We start from the raw sequence: 15,888 nt of genomic DNA, 5'->3' as shown, positions 1-15,888 counted from the left end.
GCTTCGGTTGCATGAATGCTAAATAATGAGTCTGCAATATGTGGAAATTGAAATGTGGCTTTAAACGTCTCGTGATTGAAGATACAATGTGATGCCATTTTTTTCAGGACTGTAATAAATCATCCTTAGGGCAGCAATAATTTTGGAAGGAACATGACAATCTTAATTTCCTGCAAAACAACTAATATCATATTGGCGCCTGGGGAAAGGTTAGATGCACACATCTCTCAGGCTGTAAATCTGAATCATAAAAACATTGCCAGTTTATCTAGGTTGTAATAGGTGTAAAATTGACCTCCTGGGAATGTCAAATTTCACAAGACTGCTGAAAAGCTCTTGATGTAATGACTGGCTCCAGGAGTTGCCCGGTTTAGGTCTGTGCTATTCACGTTAAGTAAGAGCATTTACTCAATTTTGAATAATCCGCTTAAAGAAAATATCACTTTGATGGGTTATACTGAGGGTTTGCACACACTGGTGTGGTCAAGGTCAATCGCAGAGCACAACAATCATTCTCACACATACACTATTTTAAAGGCTAATGTCCATTTCTAGGAATGTGGGAGAAAATAATATGAGCAAGAGAAAGTGAGAACATGGACAAAGGCCCAAGGCCTAAATTATACAGTGCGATAAATTTCCTTTGAACAAATTATATTAGCATATCAATCAGAGGATGCACTGGATAAATGTAAAATGCACTGTCACCTTTACAAGTGAACTTAATTTGGCCGCCTCTAAACTTTTGAATCTTCAGTAAGTTACACTGTTGATCATTTACATACTTTTTGGTTGACTAACCCTGACATATTGTGAGGGATATGCAGTCACGTGTGTTGTGATATTGTGTACATAATGGATATTGAAAGAATATTTCGGATTACGTACTGCACAGTGATACCTGTTTTGATGGAATAACATCAACAAATATATAGGCGATGGACCTTACCTTGCACTGGTGCCGTGGCTCAGCAAGTTGATGTTCCCGTTGAGATCATAGCTGTAGCGCCATTGAGGCCGCTCATTGACAGCAGCACTTTGCAATTGGCTGTCCGCGTCATATTCGTAGGTGTACCGTGTCACATTGCTGTCCACGCCCACCCTAATGTCGCAAGTGGTTGTACGTCCTGCAGAGTCATACTGGATGGTCATCCAGTAGGCGATCGATTTGAGGATCTCATACTGGACCTCCACAATTTGGCCGTATGAGTTAAAAACCTTGGTGTGCTTCATCAGATGCGTAGTGATCACCTAAGCGACAGCAGAGTGTGAATCGGGTATACACTCAGTCGCCAGTGAAATACGCAATCCAGAGAATGGATAGATTGATATATGGAAAAAAATACATTCAAAGGTTGTAGAAGCCAGTTTGTATTGGTGAGAAAATATGACCACTTTACCCATAAACCCTTTCGGAGTACTCACCACTTCTATATTTTCTTTTGTTTTAAGTTGAATGTTTTCAGAGAAAAAAACACCAAGGACTAATATATAAATACTGTATAAACAAATGTTATCTGTAAATGGTTTAATTTCATGCTCGTACCTGGTTGAGGTCGTAAAAGATGACGCTGAACTTGCCAAATTGCTCCACCCGCCCCGATACATCAACATAGCGGTATAGATCGATCGGAAGGGGAGTCTCGTTGATAACGGCCTGCATGCTGGTCACTCGAAAGTTATTATAACTGTAGTCAAACCTGGCGTTGACCAATCCTTCTTCACTGAACCGGAAGATCTGCCGGCTGGTCAGTGGACCTAACCATAAAAAATTACAAGCATTTACAAAACACACGCACACGCGCACACATACACATGCGCAACCCTCCCGCCCCTCACACACAAATCATCATCTAACAAACTGAGCCTACCCAATCAACTGAATTGACGGAGAGTGTTCAACATCATAAATGGCGACACGCTTAGTGGAATCTATCCATTTGTAACACACTTCTCGTGGCATTTCCAGTGCTGACCTTTAATACGGACACATAATGAAGTCTAAAGACAATAGCCATGATGGGGCAATGTGCTCCTTAATGCCAGAACATCCACTTCGACATTGTTCGTTTAATCTCTTGTAAGTGACCACCACTCGTCCTCCGTTGGGGGTAGGAGGGGGGCTTAATTAAATGGCATTATAGCTGCATCGAAGATGACTGATAGCATTTAAAATGGTTAACCGTCTGGCTCAGCAGAATGTAGAGCGATGGATCATCATGACATCCTCTATTTTTATTTTCTGTCAAATATTAAATTTGCACCTCCACGAATAGGGAAATTCAAGCCGAGCGAGTAGCAGACAGACTTAAAAAAAAAAAAAAAAACAAGGGATCTCGGAGAATGCAACTCTTGCTTCTAAAACAGTCATCTTTCCACTCATTTTGTTGCTCATTTTCTCCTCTAACATTATCCTCCTCTTTTCAGTCTGAACACTGCCGTCTCCTCTGAAGTTGACAGTTACTGTGCTATCTGCTCTTACTCTGAACATCCGTTTGTACTGCTGAAAAGAGATCAGTTCAAGTAAAGTAAAATCTTTTTTCATAGTGAGTGCAAAGTGATAAAATCCACCAACACGTGCACTCACATAGGTGCGCACACACACAAACACTCGCACACTGCCCTGCACTTTAGTGACAGGCGGTTTACTTAGTGACTGTTAATCACAGGTTTACTGGTCAGGCGGGGCAGCATGTGAATATCAAATAAAAGTAAGGACTCTATTTTCATGCCTAGTGCAAATCTAGCGCAAGTCTAACTCTGCGCATCGGTGGAATTTTCTGTCTGAATGTTTTTTTCCTAGATTTTGCACAATTAAAATTTGGTCTAAGGGGGCATTTGCAACCAAACACTCCCGTAAAATCAGGGCGGCGGAAGAACACGGTCACTTTATATTGCGGAATTAACAACAGACTTAATGGGGTCCACACATGAAACGCATAAAGCACGTTGATACAGGTGAACTTCAAGCTTTCCCTTTCGGTATGACGCAGTCGTAGGCAAGTGGAAACCATCTTGGATACTTGACCACATTGAGTACTGTTTGCGCCCAGATTAGTAATACATTTTCTTTCTGAGTAGCTGCATGTGTTTGTCCTCTTCTTGCCACATTTTAGTAAAATACATGGAAAAGTCCTACAAATCTGTCGTTAATAGCGTTAAAACAGTACTGACCAATGGTTACTAGTGAGAAATGTGTAAACAAGAGCATACATAAAGACATACATACATTGACATTGAGCATAAATTCCTCATACATGCTGTATGAAAGCAGCAAGTCTCTAACAAACAGCATGAGGACGTCAGGATCATGTTGGTTGTTGATGGGGATACGGAAATTGTAATCTTCTAATTTAAATCGTGTATGGTGGAAGTCATGTTTGGTACAAACTCATTTTGAAAGTTAACAATCAACTTCGATATTTATCTTCGATGGGCTGCATTAATGGTTGAGTGATCACAGTTGATGTTGAGGTCAATCTCCTCATGGTTGTTTACAAACAAAAAAGTCCATATATGCCAATAATTTCCGCTAAATAAAACATCACAATGCAAATGGTCCAACATTATGCAAAAAGGGTAAAAATTGTATCACTAAGAATGCTGGTGAGGCAGCATGCTGCACACAAAAAACGGCACCTAAGAAGCATTTTCATATTATATGAATATATCCAACCTAACATACTGTAAAAAAAAGCCTCAGCAGTCAAAGTTCAAACACATGTACGCCCACCTATTATTTTTTTAGGTAAGATGTTGTATCCTGTGTACTTGTTAGTTGTTTCTGATAGGACTATTTTCTATATGCACATTCTAAAACCGTCAATGTTTATTATTCTCCACTCATTTATGTGTCTAAGTTTAGTTGAAATTGTTATGCTATATATATGGTTAGTTTACCTGATAACTTTACGTATTTGTAGTGTGCACTGTTAGTCCACCATTGTTATTTCGATATTTCGGTCGAATGTTCCACGCCTTAAGTCACAGCCGATTGGCTCCTTTTGAAATGAGGTCATTCCCGCTCTCTGTATAAATAACATCTGTGGGGGAGAGCCGACACGCTTTTCCCCACTGGCCTCTCCCTCTCTCTCCTGTGAAGAGCACTCTCGATGCCGTTCCAAGAATAAATAATTTTTCTGTTCATCATTTCGATTACTGCTGATTGATTATTTAGACCAACACAAGCAAAGAACATGAACCAGGAGAAGAACAACTTTGATCCAACAGTTTCCTTTTTTTGGGGGTTGTTTTTTTCAAGTCATACAGTTGAGCAGTGGGTGGTCTGCCTGTGGTCTTTTTGGATTCCTTGCATTTGCGCACATGCTCGGCTTTCTTCACACTTTTGCAATTGTTGTTTTTTTCACACCTTACAGCCCACAGACACGTCATATTGCAGATGGATTGAGTCATACTTTGAAAAATATTGCACATAACAGATATTTCAAAGTAGGGCTGGGTGTTGCTTTAAAATGCATGTGTACCTGTCTGCCTGTATCGTATCGAGCTTATGAAGCCGTTGTGGGTGAGATGGATGGTTTTGATGCTGCCAGAGGCCTCATCGTAAGTGAAGGTCACCAGGGTGGAGTCATATGTCACTTCAGAGAGACGTGCTGCTGGTGTATACCTTGAAAAAGCAGAAAATAAAACATCACTTGTTTGTAATGTTGCAAAATGTTATCAGGGGTACCCAACCACCAGACGATGGACAATTATGAACCGAGTCATGGCAAGTCACACAGTTGAAATTATACAACAATTTATATTTTCAGTTTATTCATCTTCTGAGGCAAAAAAAATTTACTTTGAAAAGTAACCAGATACTCCATGTTTCATCCATCTTTTATGCACTCTCGGTGCATGTCAGGAGGTCAATGGTCTTGGGCACGTAACGCAGACATTCAACAACCAAGCTAACAAATGGGGTAAAATACTACTGTATATATTTCGAAAGGTTTTTTTAAACAGAGAAAATGCTGTTTGGTGAATTGAAAGAGTATTTCTATTGATTTTTGAGACGTCCTACTCTCTGAGACACACCTTAAGTTACCTGCTGAATTGAAGTGTTTGTTCTACTGTAGTTTGTGATAACATAAAAAAATTGAAAAACAGATTCTGACACAAGTGCAACCCATTATTGATTTATGTTTTCAATATCACTATACGAGCAAATCAGGGCTGTAGAAGTGTTCAAAGTTTGAAAATGTGGGCATTTCGTGCAAGTTTCTCCGCCAAGCAGACGAGTATTCAGAAAAAGTGAAATGTCAGAACACAAGTACAATCAATCCTTTCGTTATCATTCAAATTTGATCAGTGTCGGCGGCCGCCGCTGCTGGCTGCCACTGATGCCGATGATGATAATGATAAAGTGGTCCTTTAATCAATTCAATCACTATCATTTGTGGGGACATCTGACATAGATGTCGATACAAATTACAGGTGATGTGAGAGCGTGTTGACTGTTTTGCGTATTAAACCTCTGGCGCATTAAGGCTCTCTCACCCATTTTGTGTATGGCAAACGGTACCTAACACACTTCGGTGTCACCAATGTCATGTTTTCTCGTAGCTAAGATTGCTAAAGCACCTGTAGATGACACTACGTCCCGTCCCCAAATACTGAGTCCTTAGCAGCCTCCCATCCAGAGTGTAGTCCTGCAGGAAGGACGCCAGGCTGTCAGGAGGAGTGTACATGTTCCTGAAGTAACCAATGGAGAGCAGCGAGCGTAGGCTGTGTTTGGTCATGCTGGGCATCGTGACCGCAATCAGTCGGTCCGTCTGATCGTAATCAAAGACGTATCTCCGTTGGCTGTGTAGAAGTAGTATTACCGACTGCAAAAAAATAAGAATTGTACAGCATTATTAGGGTCTTTCTTCAACTGAACTCGGTTGTTTTTTTGGTAACAACATACTGATTGGGATTTGGGTTGGACAGTGCACAGCCGGTATAGAAGTCCATATACTACATTTCAAATACCTTTTTTACATGTTCTTTGAAAAAGACACTTTCTGTCATCATAGATCACTGCTATTAAAACTACTCAATCAATTCAAAAAACATTGATTATAATCTAATACTGAGGTTATAATTTACTGTACTAATAAAGTCAAAAACTGACACTGATTAGAGTTCACAATGAATACATTTTCCCCAAATGGATTTTAAGGACAGAAGTTAAATCGTAATTCGTCACACCTGTAAAAGAACACGATGTTTTTCACACGGTCTTCATTGCCATTTAATTTCCTCTTATGTGCCACACACATTTCAAAGTCTATTGGTCACACAGTAAAATGGCTTTCACTGGATATGCTTCTTTTACATTATTTAAAACCTAAAGTTCACTGAGATATCTGGAAACATCACGCCAAAAAGTTCTTTTGCACCTTGTTTTTGTGATGAGCGAGATGGTTGAGTTAAATTCAAACTGTACGAGCGCATCTAAAAGCCTCATCATCAAAGTTGTTTTTTTGGTCATAATTCTGATACTATTCTGATGTGCTGATGAAAACATGCGGTCTGGGACTTACTCTGTCTAAGTATGTGTAGCTCCATATCTTCCCATTGACCCAGGCTCTGGATACCACCTTGTCATTCTCATACTTGAGACGTTCAAACCATTCCCCACGGTGGATGGATGACAGGAGTCCACCTCCAGAGTAGCTGACATTTACTTCAGTGTATTTGCTGCTCGGAGACCACACCACAGGGCGACCAAGAATATCATATTGGATATGGAGGGTGAACTTTCTGTGGTCATCATAGATCTTGCCCACTCGTGTGCTCTGATCATAGTCTATGGACAGCAAATTCCTGTTGTGTGCCTGAGAAAAGAAGTAGCAAAAGACACAAAGCTTGAGGCCACCTGACCAAAGGGAATAGAATCTAATAATCAGGCAACATTTTTTCTCGAGTGCTGTATAATCAAAAATCAAAAGTCATGAGAAGCTGGGATATACAGTATAAATCCGCACTATAACTTTCATGACTCTAGATTAATCAGGAAAGTGACATTTACAGTAAATCGTGTGCAAATGAAAAATCCCAATCAATTATTACGCCTAAAGTTTCATTTTCCTGTTATAATTATGACGACTTTCTTTTTATGGGTCGACTGTTACGCCGACGATGAGAGGTGTCAGTGTGGTCTCAGTGAACATAACGGTTTGAGGCAGTTTGTGTCTCATTTCCTGTAGTATGTGATGTCAAGGATGACTCAGAACAAAAAAACATTTGATTGCTCAAAACATTTACTTGAAAGTCTCACTAATTTATAACATGGTTTGTCCACTTCGTCAACATTTTCTGTACATTCATTTCTGCCCATGTGTTTTTCTGTATGTGGAACACTAATGTTTTCATAGTGATGGGTCGTATGTGTTTCACACATTTCTGTTTTTTTTTTTTTTTTGGGGGGGGGGGGGGGGTGTCAGATTTCAAACAGTCGCCACCTTGTAGCATCAATAGTTGACATGTCATACGTGGTATTACGTGGAACAGGGGGGCTATTAGCTCATTCACTACCAGACAATGTGCAAAAATGTGTCCACCCCAGTGCAAGGGTTTTTGTCATTCTCACTCAATTTGGAGGGTTAGGGTTAATATTGAGTTTTAGGACTACATAAACATTCAATTCAGCGTAAGAAACCTTAGACTCCTCTTTCATCAGAAAAAAAAAAAGTTAATTCCCAAGTTATATGGTTCTGGAGTTATATCAGCTTGAAATGGGGACGGCTGTACAAAATACAATACAATACAATACATACATATTGATTTATATAGCACTTTAACAACAGCTGAAGCTGAAAACAAAGCGCTAACATAGACAAAAGGAAAATGCTGCCCCCTCACAGAAGGGAAAACATTGCCAGAGGTCTGACCAGCGCTTTATTGGCACCCCCCGCAAAAGAAACACAACCCGAACAAATTCGGGAATGGTGTTCCATGTCATGCTTTTCAGTTCCCGAATAAACTCGGTAATGGCAGTTAATGAGTTGGCATGAGATGGGGACACCCTCTTAAAACAGGCTCAATTCGGCCCGGCGGTGTTGAAAAGGGTTCTGTAATTCTTGATACTTCGGATATTTTGACATAAGTATGTCAAAATGATATTGTACAATACAAAGTTACTTTGAAAATAAAACACATACTATAGTATGTGTCCTTTTACATTTACAATTGTGGAAACACGTTTGGGTCTACTGAGATGGCGGGAGCATAAAATGGCATCTGAACCTTTTCATGATTAAACCTTTTGGGTGGTTTATAAAAGCAAAGAAGTAACATTCCACACACATTTGTATTCTGTGCCTAATTGAACCCATGTCTAATGTTGCTGAAACCCAGAAATGTTTTGCTTTGTCGTGACTGCATTTTACCCTTAGCCTGCGTTCATAAGTAGTGTAGTTGCTCTTGCTCTGCTCCTTCCTCTGCCTCCATTCAATGAGACTGGGGGCATGGTCACCAGGAAGGCTGATGTTACAGCGGCTGGCGGTTGGGCTGACTCCACCCCCAACACCTCCTGGGAGAAAGGGCTCCGTGCTCAGGGACAGCTCCATCCCGCTGGCCAGCGACACAAAGAACGAGCCGTCGGCGTTGACTTTGTAAGAACTCTGTGCATGGTCTGGGTGTCGATTTATGAACATCACACAAACACAAGCAAACACACAGACAGACAGATACACACAAACACACACACACGTACATACGTACGCGTGCGTAAACACACACAAACGGGAAGCCACACACAGAAACCCCAACCACGCATGCACACAATGGAAATGCAGTAATGTGAGAGAAAAATAGAAAAAAAAACTGTTCAATAAAATATCTTAATTTACAAAAAAAAGTAACGGCTTTGCCAGTTTTTTACACTTCAGCAGTTTCTCAAAAAGCAGTCAATCAATCCACGTAGCCTACTTAGAGTTGAAGTAAAGTGTGCCTGCACGGAACCAACTGGTTTTGATGTTTGGGGCAATTACAAAACACAATGATCAAACACATTTTATAGGCCTTGCCGCCTAATAATAAACCTCTATTGGAGCAAGTAGACCGGGTCATAATTTATATTCTCCTCTCTACGATGAAACCTTTTGTATTTATTGGTGCCTCAGTTGCAGAAGACGATGTTTTTTTCTCATTGTTTGACGAGTCGGTGAACGGAAGGCTGGGGTGGATCACTCAAGCGGTTCCCAAACAGACCTCTCAATGTGCGAATTCCTTCATGCATGCACATTATAACAGCAGACCATAGCACAATTTATGTTATTATAATGAGTGCTGGGCAATTCAGGGGATGGCCTGAGAAAAAAAGTCAGAAGCACCATGGGGTTAATTTAAAGGACAGGAGGTGAGTCGCTTCCATTGGCCGTGAGTCAGAGCCATTTCTTCTTCTGTCTGCACTAGTCAGGCAAAGTATGCATTCTCGACCACTTATCCAGGATCGGGTCGTGAGTGTATCAGATTTAGCAGGAAGGTCTACCCCCAACCACTTCTTCCAGGTCTTCCCAGGGGATTTCCAAGTGTTCTCAGGCCAGCCAGGAGACATAGTCTTGCCAGTGTGTTCTAGGTGGTCCCTGAGTCCTCCTGCTCGTGGAACATACTCTGAACATCTCACCAGAGTGGTGTCCGGAAGGCATTCTGATCACATGTCCACGCCACCTCATCCGGCTCCTCTTAAATTGGAGGAGAATCGGCTCGACTCCCATTCCCTCCCCGTATAACAATCTTCTCACATTTGGCAATGTAATCACAGTAAAGAAAACTCCACTCGCAGGTAGATTACGCTTTCCACAAAACTTACGTTCAGCGCATAAATAGGGCCCGAAGAGCATTTTTATTGTTGCCAAATGACAAAATGCTAACAGATCCCCCCCAAAAAAACAAGAACATGTCACATCATCGAACCCCGAAAAAAATACAGCCACTTTCTTGCCATTTGCCAGCCATAAATGTTTAGACATCATTTATAAACTTCACAGGCTCCCTTCCTTGTAGAGCTGCGAATGTTTGGTTGAGCCCCTGATGACTCATAAACACCTTTGCAGCATATTGCTGGAGAAGAAGATGAATGCAGATGCATGAAGCTGATTTTATGCTCTTCGGGTGTCAGCCACCCACAATAAAAGGAAACATTACATTTGTACCCCGCTACATTTCATCAATTTGCGTTTTGTACATTTAAGCCACTTGGGCAGAAAAGGCCATGGATATAATACCTTGTTTGAATGTGTAGATAGTGTCACTGGCGGACAAGTTTGTGCCGGTGACAAAGTTCTCCCGGTTGGATGCTTCAACTTCAACCCTTGACCAGCGCTCCAGGTTGCCTTGGAAACCACGCACATCACCCGTCGGGAGCGTGATGTTGGTTAAGCGGCCTTCATTGTTGTACCTTTGAGAACAAAAAACACAAAGGCGATGACGGAGAAGTGCGCCTAAAAGGATATTAATTACTGTGCCATTTGGATGAATGGCACAATCACACACGCGCACACACCAACACTTACACACATGTACAATGTCCACACAATAACGCTTCACTTCCACTCACATGGCAGCTTTGATTTATACAGGCAATTATCCAGCTGTGAGATGGTCAATAATTTAGACTGATGTGTGAGTGTGTGTGTTTGCGAGTGTGTGTACATGTTGTCTTTTAAACTGAACATATGCACAAGCAACACAATCTATAAATAAATCTTCCAGATAAACTCACCAGTCTCATAACGTATTGCACAAAATCAAACCAGATTTTTTTTGGTTGACTTCATGCCTGAACAATTGAGCACAAAGCAGAATAATCTTCCTATCTGTACATTATTTTTCTGACTGTGTGTTATATAGAAATTATGTCATTCGGCAAGGCCTTTTTATACTGTAGGTTACAGCCAGCTGAAGAGCACAATGGCTAAATAAATAGAAGGATGCATTACAATACACTGTAACTCCTTTTACTCTTGTCAATTTAGACCATGACACTCAGTAACGTCTTGTTTATTTGATTGGGTTCACGTATGAACAAATAGGTGCTGTGCAACCAGCCTTGAGTAATTGCAGCTTGAATAAACAATGAGCGCAATCCAGCACTTGTGCGGACGTGGCTTTCTGCCTCTTTCTTTTCACCACACGAACCCAAAACGTTACACTGATGCAGACGTCGTGAAAATGAGATGCAGAGCATCACAGCTTCTTATTTACGTGACTGGGCTTGTTCAATTTTCTTGTTTTCAAATGCATATTTCTGACACATACACTGCATGTAATATGATGCAAGAATATCATTTCAATCTGTTATTTTTTTAATTAAAAAAGTCATAAAATATAAATATTTGGAAATGTACTACAACGAGAGCGTATTTTAGTGTATTTTATTTAGCGCTGCTGAGACTGTTAAAACTGATGCACATCTGGTTATACTCAGACTATCAACGGTACACAATATGCTGTTAGCATTTTATTGTGCTTAAAAAAAACATTCATGTATTCGGACAGTCAATGGGCAGTCAATGGACAGGAATGGGCAAATACTTAATTTTGCGAAGAATCTTACACCCTGGAAATCATTCTTAAACAATTTTGCATGAAAGGCATGTAGTGATAATTAGTGGGTGCCCTGCATTTGTTTAATTCAACAAAGCCGGTCCAATTAAAACTCAAAAGACTTGTCTTTGAACGTTGTAACATGTTTGAAGTGAAGTAGTTCCTCACAGTTGCAGGTGACACTGTAAACAAACAGCGAAATGTGGTCTGGTATCGCCGATATGTTCCACCAATAAATACTGCAACTAAAATTTGGTAATCTCCAATCCATGGCACCTCTTTGCTCAAGTCAATTTGATGTTTTTTTTCTTCTTTCAGTCTTTGTGAGGCCAAACAGTTGGTCTACTGTTGTTTATTGAACTCAAAAGCGGCAGCCAGTGTGTGATTAGTCTGACTTCAGAACTGCGGCTGTTGAAAACAAAGAAAATACAAATAAATGTGACAGTGGAAGTAGAAATCCATTTGATAGCTTCCTGGAAGTCTTTCTCTCCCCATTATTTTTTCCAATTTATGGATGCCAAGTGCGGATGGGGACCATTTAACTCCATCCAAAGTTCACCATGTATTTGATGATGGAGCAACTTCCTGATGTGTTTGATTTACGAAATTCTCTGACATCTGGAAGAGGAAAAATCCTGAAGTTGGTGCACAAGGCGGCCAAATTTGATAGGAAATATTAAAAATGTAGGGTTAACCTGGGTGTCTGTGTAAATGACACGTTTAGGACCTTCAACCACTGAAGAAAAGACAGATTTTTTTTTGGGGGGGGGGGGATTTTGATTATGTTCAATATCCAAAGATTCAGCTGCTAAAGTAATATTTTACTGGTTGATTTTGACAACTAGAGAAGTACCTTTTTGTTAAAATATTTGTGCTAGATTTGTTACTCAAGTATCACTTTCTGTTTGTCCAAACCATAAATCCCATCAAGTTGGCAGCATGCAGTTATTTGGGAATTCTTTTGAAACTATATTTAAATGAGAAAGCGTTTCACAAAGACAAGACTTGAAACGGATAAATGTTATTGTTGATGTTTTTTTTTCAATTTGAGGCCTGCAATATGAAAAGTTGTTGCCACAGGCTCCAAACGCTCGAAAAATTCCGAAAGGTGACACAAGATTATATCACATGGAAATAGGTGAGTGTCCTGATGAATCGAAAAGTCCAGTAGTTAATGTCTGTGCTGTATTTCACCCCAGGAGAATTTATAAAAATCATTCCCAACAGATGGTTCTGACATTCCATGCAATCTATCACTATCAGTCCAATCTCGCTTACTGAATGATGGCCACTGAGCCCAGAACTTACTCGTACACAGTGGTCCAACTGTTCTCATCGCTCTTGGTTGCTAGGAGACCAGTGTTACCGTGGTAGATGATGTGGGCGACGTCGTGACCTTGTGCGGAAACCTTCCTTAGTGTTCCGCTGTTACTAAGAGACAAGCGGAACACCTGGCCACCAGGTAATGCCAACCAGAGTGGCACACCGTGAGCATCTCTCTTCACCTGCAGCCCATGAGCATCACGACCCGTCACAGCAGACAACAGACTGTCTCTACCGTAAGAGAAATTGTAAAGGTAGTGGCCCGTAATCAGGTGCTTCGTGTGCAGGTGGGAGCCATTCTGTCATGAAAAAAAGAGGCATACACTGATGTCACAAGCACCTTTCTATTTTCAATCATGCATAAACTTGCCGCCCCCACTTTTCAGTAGAGATTAAAAAAAACACTAAATGATATGGGTCATTATAAGAAGTCAATCCAAATGAATACTGTGGTCATCTTTTTGGGTCAAAAGAGAAGGACAAAACCTCTGTTTGCTTCATGTAACAAAAGAGCAATATTATAGGAGGTTATGAATTGACATCAGTTTGCTTATTTCGTTTTGGTCACCATTCATTTCCCACTTCTAACCGCTTCTCTTTTCTGCACATCATCATCAGAACATGGCTGGAGGAATCTGGTCATGAGGGTAAAATTGTCCTCGGTGATGTGTAACAAAAAGAAAGTAGATTCAAGGAGAAAAAAAACCTTTTTACCCTTATCGCCAACCATCCTCCATTTAATGGATACTGCTTGGCAACTGCCTTTTTTTCTCTCACTTCCAGATGGGACTGCATGCGAGAGAATGAGCCGAGGGCTTGTACTTTTTCTGCATATTTTTTTTCATTATGATACGAATTGAGCAATATGCAATCATGTCAGAGGTGTGACGTACTTTTATCGTCAGTCTTATATCATTTAAAAAACATTACTCCCGTCGATGAGCAACACGAGTCGCTCGGACTAGCTTGATCGAGAATTGTCATTTTTATTTTCACAGAAAGCTGCTTCTGGAGCTCTGCTTGAACATCAGAGCAGCTCAATAAAAAAAAAACAAATGTGCTGAATAATTAAAATCCATTTTATTTTGGACAGCACGTAAGTGTTAAGAATTTTACTTTAACTAAATTACGATTACGCTATCTTTATTGTTTCTCTTGGTCAATATGAAAAGTACTGTGATCAATTAGGCTGAAATACTTGTTTATTTCATACATATTACCTTATAAATACAGCTTATAAATACATACGGATGGAAGGGTTTCAGGTAGGATGAAAGGAAAAGTGTATAAAACAGTGGTGAGACCAGCCATGATGTTTGGACTGGAGACAGTGCCACTGAAGAAAAGACAGGAAGTAGAGCTGGAGGTAGCAGAGCTGAAGATGTTGAGGTTTTCTTTGGGAGTGACCAGGTTGGATAGGATCAGGAATGAGTACATTAGAGGGACAACTCATATTAGAGGCTTTGGAGAGAAAGTCAGAGAGGCCAGACTGAGATGGTTTGGACATGTCCAGAGGAGAGAGAGTGACTATATCGGGAGAAGGATGCTGAGCCTTGAACTGCCAGGCAGGAGAACGAGAGGAAGACCGAAGAGGAGGTTTATGGATGTGGTCAAAGAGGACATGAAGGTAGATGGTGTGAGAGAAGAGGATGCACAAAACCGGGAAAGATGGAGGACAGTGATTCGCTGTGGCGACCCCTGAGGGGAAAAGCCGAAAGGAAAAGAAGAATACCTTATAAATACAGCACATAGGATGTTAAAATCAGAGTCATTAAAAGCTTTTTAATACCGTTTTAGAACTAAATGAATGAATCTGTAATAAGAACGTGTTAGTATTGCTTTTGCCTGAGAATCAGCTGTGTGGGTCAGGGTTGCTAGGCAACAGAGTGGAGGCTCTTTGACACAGGTTTGACAGCAGCAATTGAGTGTAAAAAAAACCACAAAAACGTGATTCCTTGAAACGCTTCATTCCCGCAAACTTGAGACCATTTACCTGGCTGAAGAGATAAAGTTCCTGGTCGAGTGGAGAGCTGATTTCCACCAGTCCAGCTGGGCCAGGCTGAGGCTGGTTGGGGCTCACAGCCCGAATCCGAATATTCCCGAGATCAGCGATGTACAGTGTGCCATTGGGACCCACGGCGAGAGAAGAGGGAGCTTTGAGTCGGGCGTCACGAGCGTACCCGCCGTCACCTCATAAATGACACAAAATTTGGAGTTAGCATCATGGTAATTTCATGGTAATTTCATGGCACATGAAATTACAGGCCATCCTAATTTTCGGAATAATTTAGAGAAGTATACATGCATCCAAGTTAGTAAATAACATTTCATGCAGTGCCCAAAGCCGGACTCGGACTCCACTAGATCCTCAATGGACTGGATCAGATCAGCATGATACTGACTCAATAGATTCACAGCAGGGTAAGCGCTTGGCGAAGCCCTTTAAATGTATCCAGCAGGAAGCGCAGAGCCTCTGGCGGATCAGCACTGCCACTGGGAGGGTGGTTTACCTTTTAACAGCACATAGTACCTATACAGCTTTTTCGTGACTATTTTGGGGATTCATGATGGCGCTCAAAGACACAGACTTGTGTGACTGAGTGGTGAGGACATGCAAAACGAAAAGCGTCTGAAGAGTGTAATCATCAGTTAATAGCAAGGCATGATTGAAAATATGCAAAGCAAAGCAAAAGAAAAAAATAAACTGTTACAGCTCATTGGTTTGTGGCATGAGAAAGACTTCCCTTTGCTTTCAGAAGGGAGGAGGAGAAAAAATGACGTTTTGTGAGCTGAATTAAATGATAAAATCACATCCTCTGACACTTACAATGGAAAGCAAGGCCTAACGGACAAAAAAAAAAAACATCTGCTTATTTGTTTGGTCCTTTTCTCAACCTTTTATTAGATATCCGCTGCCCTGCCACGATGTCCCATTTTAAACCTTCATCTGTTACAGCGGAAGAGCTTTTCGTTCGCCAGCTATAAAATGATTGGATTCGAAAGGCTTTTGTTGTGGAGGTTTCCAAT

At 40.9% G+C, this 15,888-nt stretch overlaps 1 protein-coding gene across 2 annotated transcripts in view; it reads right to left on the bottom strand.

The window, feature by feature from the left end:
- Positions 1–15,888, bottom strand: part of tenm1 (teneurin transmembrane protein 1) — a 185,714-nt gene that overhangs the window by 5,281 nt on the left and 164,545 nt on the right. For both annotated transcript variants that reach the window (XM_088989569.1, XM_088989570.1), the window contains exons 27-35: positions 14,855–15,051; positions 12,847–13,160; positions 10,218–10,390; positions 8,379–8,623; positions 6,531–6,824; positions 5,587–5,831; positions 4,485–4,627; positions 1,547–1,758; positions 950–1,251 (exon numbers count right to left, since the gene is read on the bottom strand). In XM_088989569.1, coding sequence (XP_088845695.1) covers positions 950–1,251; positions 1,547–1,758; positions 4,485–4,627; positions 5,587–5,831; positions 6,531–6,824; positions 8,379–8,623; positions 10,218–10,390; positions 12,847–13,160; positions 14,855–15,051 — 2,125 coding nt within the window. The remainder of the gene's footprint in view (positions 1–949; positions 1,252–1,546; positions 1,759–4,484; positions 4,628–5,586; positions 5,832–6,530; positions 6,825–8,378; positions 8,624–10,217; positions 10,391–12,846; positions 13,161–14,854; positions 15,052–15,888) is intronic.

The sequence above is a fragment of the Hippocampus bargibanti genome, linkage group LG02, assembly GCF_051943395.1.
Source record: "Hippocampus bargibanti isolate YZ-2025 linkage group LG02, ASM5194339v1, whole genome shotgun sequence".
NCBI lineage: Eukaryota > Metazoa > Chordata > Actinopteri > Syngnathiformes > Syngnathidae > Hippocampus > Hippocampus bargibanti.
Note: the sequence above shows the minus strand (reverse complement) of the source record. Positions and strands in the feature narration are given on the sequence as shown.